General features: G+C 58.5%; 1 protein-coding gene across 3 annotated transcripts in view; it reads right to left on the bottom strand.

Moving 5' to 3' along the window:
• The window catches only part of Slc22a12 (solute carrier family 22 member 12), a 7,583-nt gene that overhangs the window by 2,702 nt on the left and 3,434 nt on the right, over nucleotides 1–1,447 (bottom strand). For all 3 annotated transcript variants that reach the window (XM_005351824.1, XM_005351823.1, XM_005351822.2), the window contains one exon: nucleotides 239–362. In XM_005351824.1, the coding sequence (XP_005351881.1) occupies nucleotides 239–362 (124 nt within the window). The remainder of the gene's footprint in view (nucleotides 1–238; nucleotides 363–1,447) is intronic.

A 1,447-nucleotide genomic window follows, 5' to 3' on the forward strand; every position in this document is an offset into this window, starting at 1 on the left:
TTAGCACCAGGTGTCCATAGGCAGGCCTGTGGGAGTGGGGGCTGTTAGCACCAGGTGTCCATAGGCAGGCCTGTGGGAGTGGGGGCTGTTAGCACTAGGTGTCCATTGGCCCTCCCCCAGGGACCCTCCTTCAAGAGCCAGAGCCCTCACTTGACCTCCACGGGAGCTCCTGTGCAAGGCCAGGGAGAGGATCTGAGGGACAGGGGACAGGGTCGAGGGAAGGCCCAGTCTGACTTACCTCTATGGTCAGTGTGTCTCCTTCTGCCTTCTTCTTGTTTATAGCAGCTACCCTCTGTAGTTCCTGCAGGCCCTGGTCCAGCTTGCCCACTGTAAGGAGCCAGCGTGCTGATTCTGGAAGCCACCTGAAGTGGACAGGTGTGGGGGGGACCACTGATTGTGGCCCCATTGTAGCACCTTCCCTCCTCGTCCTTCTGTCCCCTCTGCCTAAGTGGCTTCAGGGAATTGTAAACTCCAATCTCAGGGCAACTGAGGTCAATGGAGGCCATAAAGGACAAGGTGGTAGCAGTGGTGTGTGTAGCCAGGCCACCTAGATCACCGCCTGTAGTCTCCTTCCTCTCTGAGTTTGGGGGCCCCATGTTCTCTAGTTCCTGAGAAGGCTGCTGGATAGGGAGGGACTTCTTGTTCCTTCCCACCCCCTTGTCACATGACCCCTCCTCAGCCTTGCCAGAACCAGGCCTGGGTGCCATAAGGACTCCAATGGCTACAGAACCGCAGTGGCTACCAGGGTGCCTGGACATTGTGGCATCTTCCATGTCACAGCTGTTCCTTCCTGCCGTCTCCCCCAAGTCATATTGTCTTCCTGCTGCCAACAGCTTCCCCACTCCCTGCCCAGGGCTCAGGCTGGCGCCAGTGTCTCCAGCATCACCCAGCCCTTTTGTCTGCTCTTCTGTGAGCCCCGATCCCTGAACCCTTCAGTCCCATTGTGCTTGGCTTTCCTGGCCCTGTCTGTGTCTGTGTCAGTGTCAGGATACGGCTGTTGGACACCAACTCGCTTCTCACCGTCTCAGCATCCAGCACAGGCCACCCCCTCTCTTACCAAACACAGCGCCCACGTCCCCTGCCCACTTACTTGCTATACTGAACTGCTCAGCCCCCAGGTCTTTGGTAGTGAGCACCACACAGCATTGCTCCTCCCTCCAGGCCTCTGATCACCAAAGACCCCTCCCATCCCCAGAAGGACATGCTGCCCCTTTGAGCAGCGGCTGGGAGGAGCCATATGTCCACTAGGACCCTGAGCCCCACCCCCGGGATCTGAAGGACAAGGGAGGGGAGGAAATGCCAAGTACAAGTAGAGAACATGATTCTCAGTGACCTGTTGGCCTTGGTGACCTGGACAGTGACTGGGGAGAGGCTTTCTAGTCCCACCGGGAAACTAGGCAGGAGGAGGCAGGGGTGAGGAGGGGTCAGGGGTGAGGAGGGGTCAGGG

This window comes from Microtus ochrogaster, chromosome 8 (assembly GCF_000317375.1).
Source record: "Microtus ochrogaster isolate Prairie Vole_2 chromosome 8, MicOch1.0, whole genome shotgun sequence".
NCBI lineage: Eukaryota > Metazoa > Chordata > Mammalia > Rodentia > Cricetidae > Microtus > Microtus ochrogaster.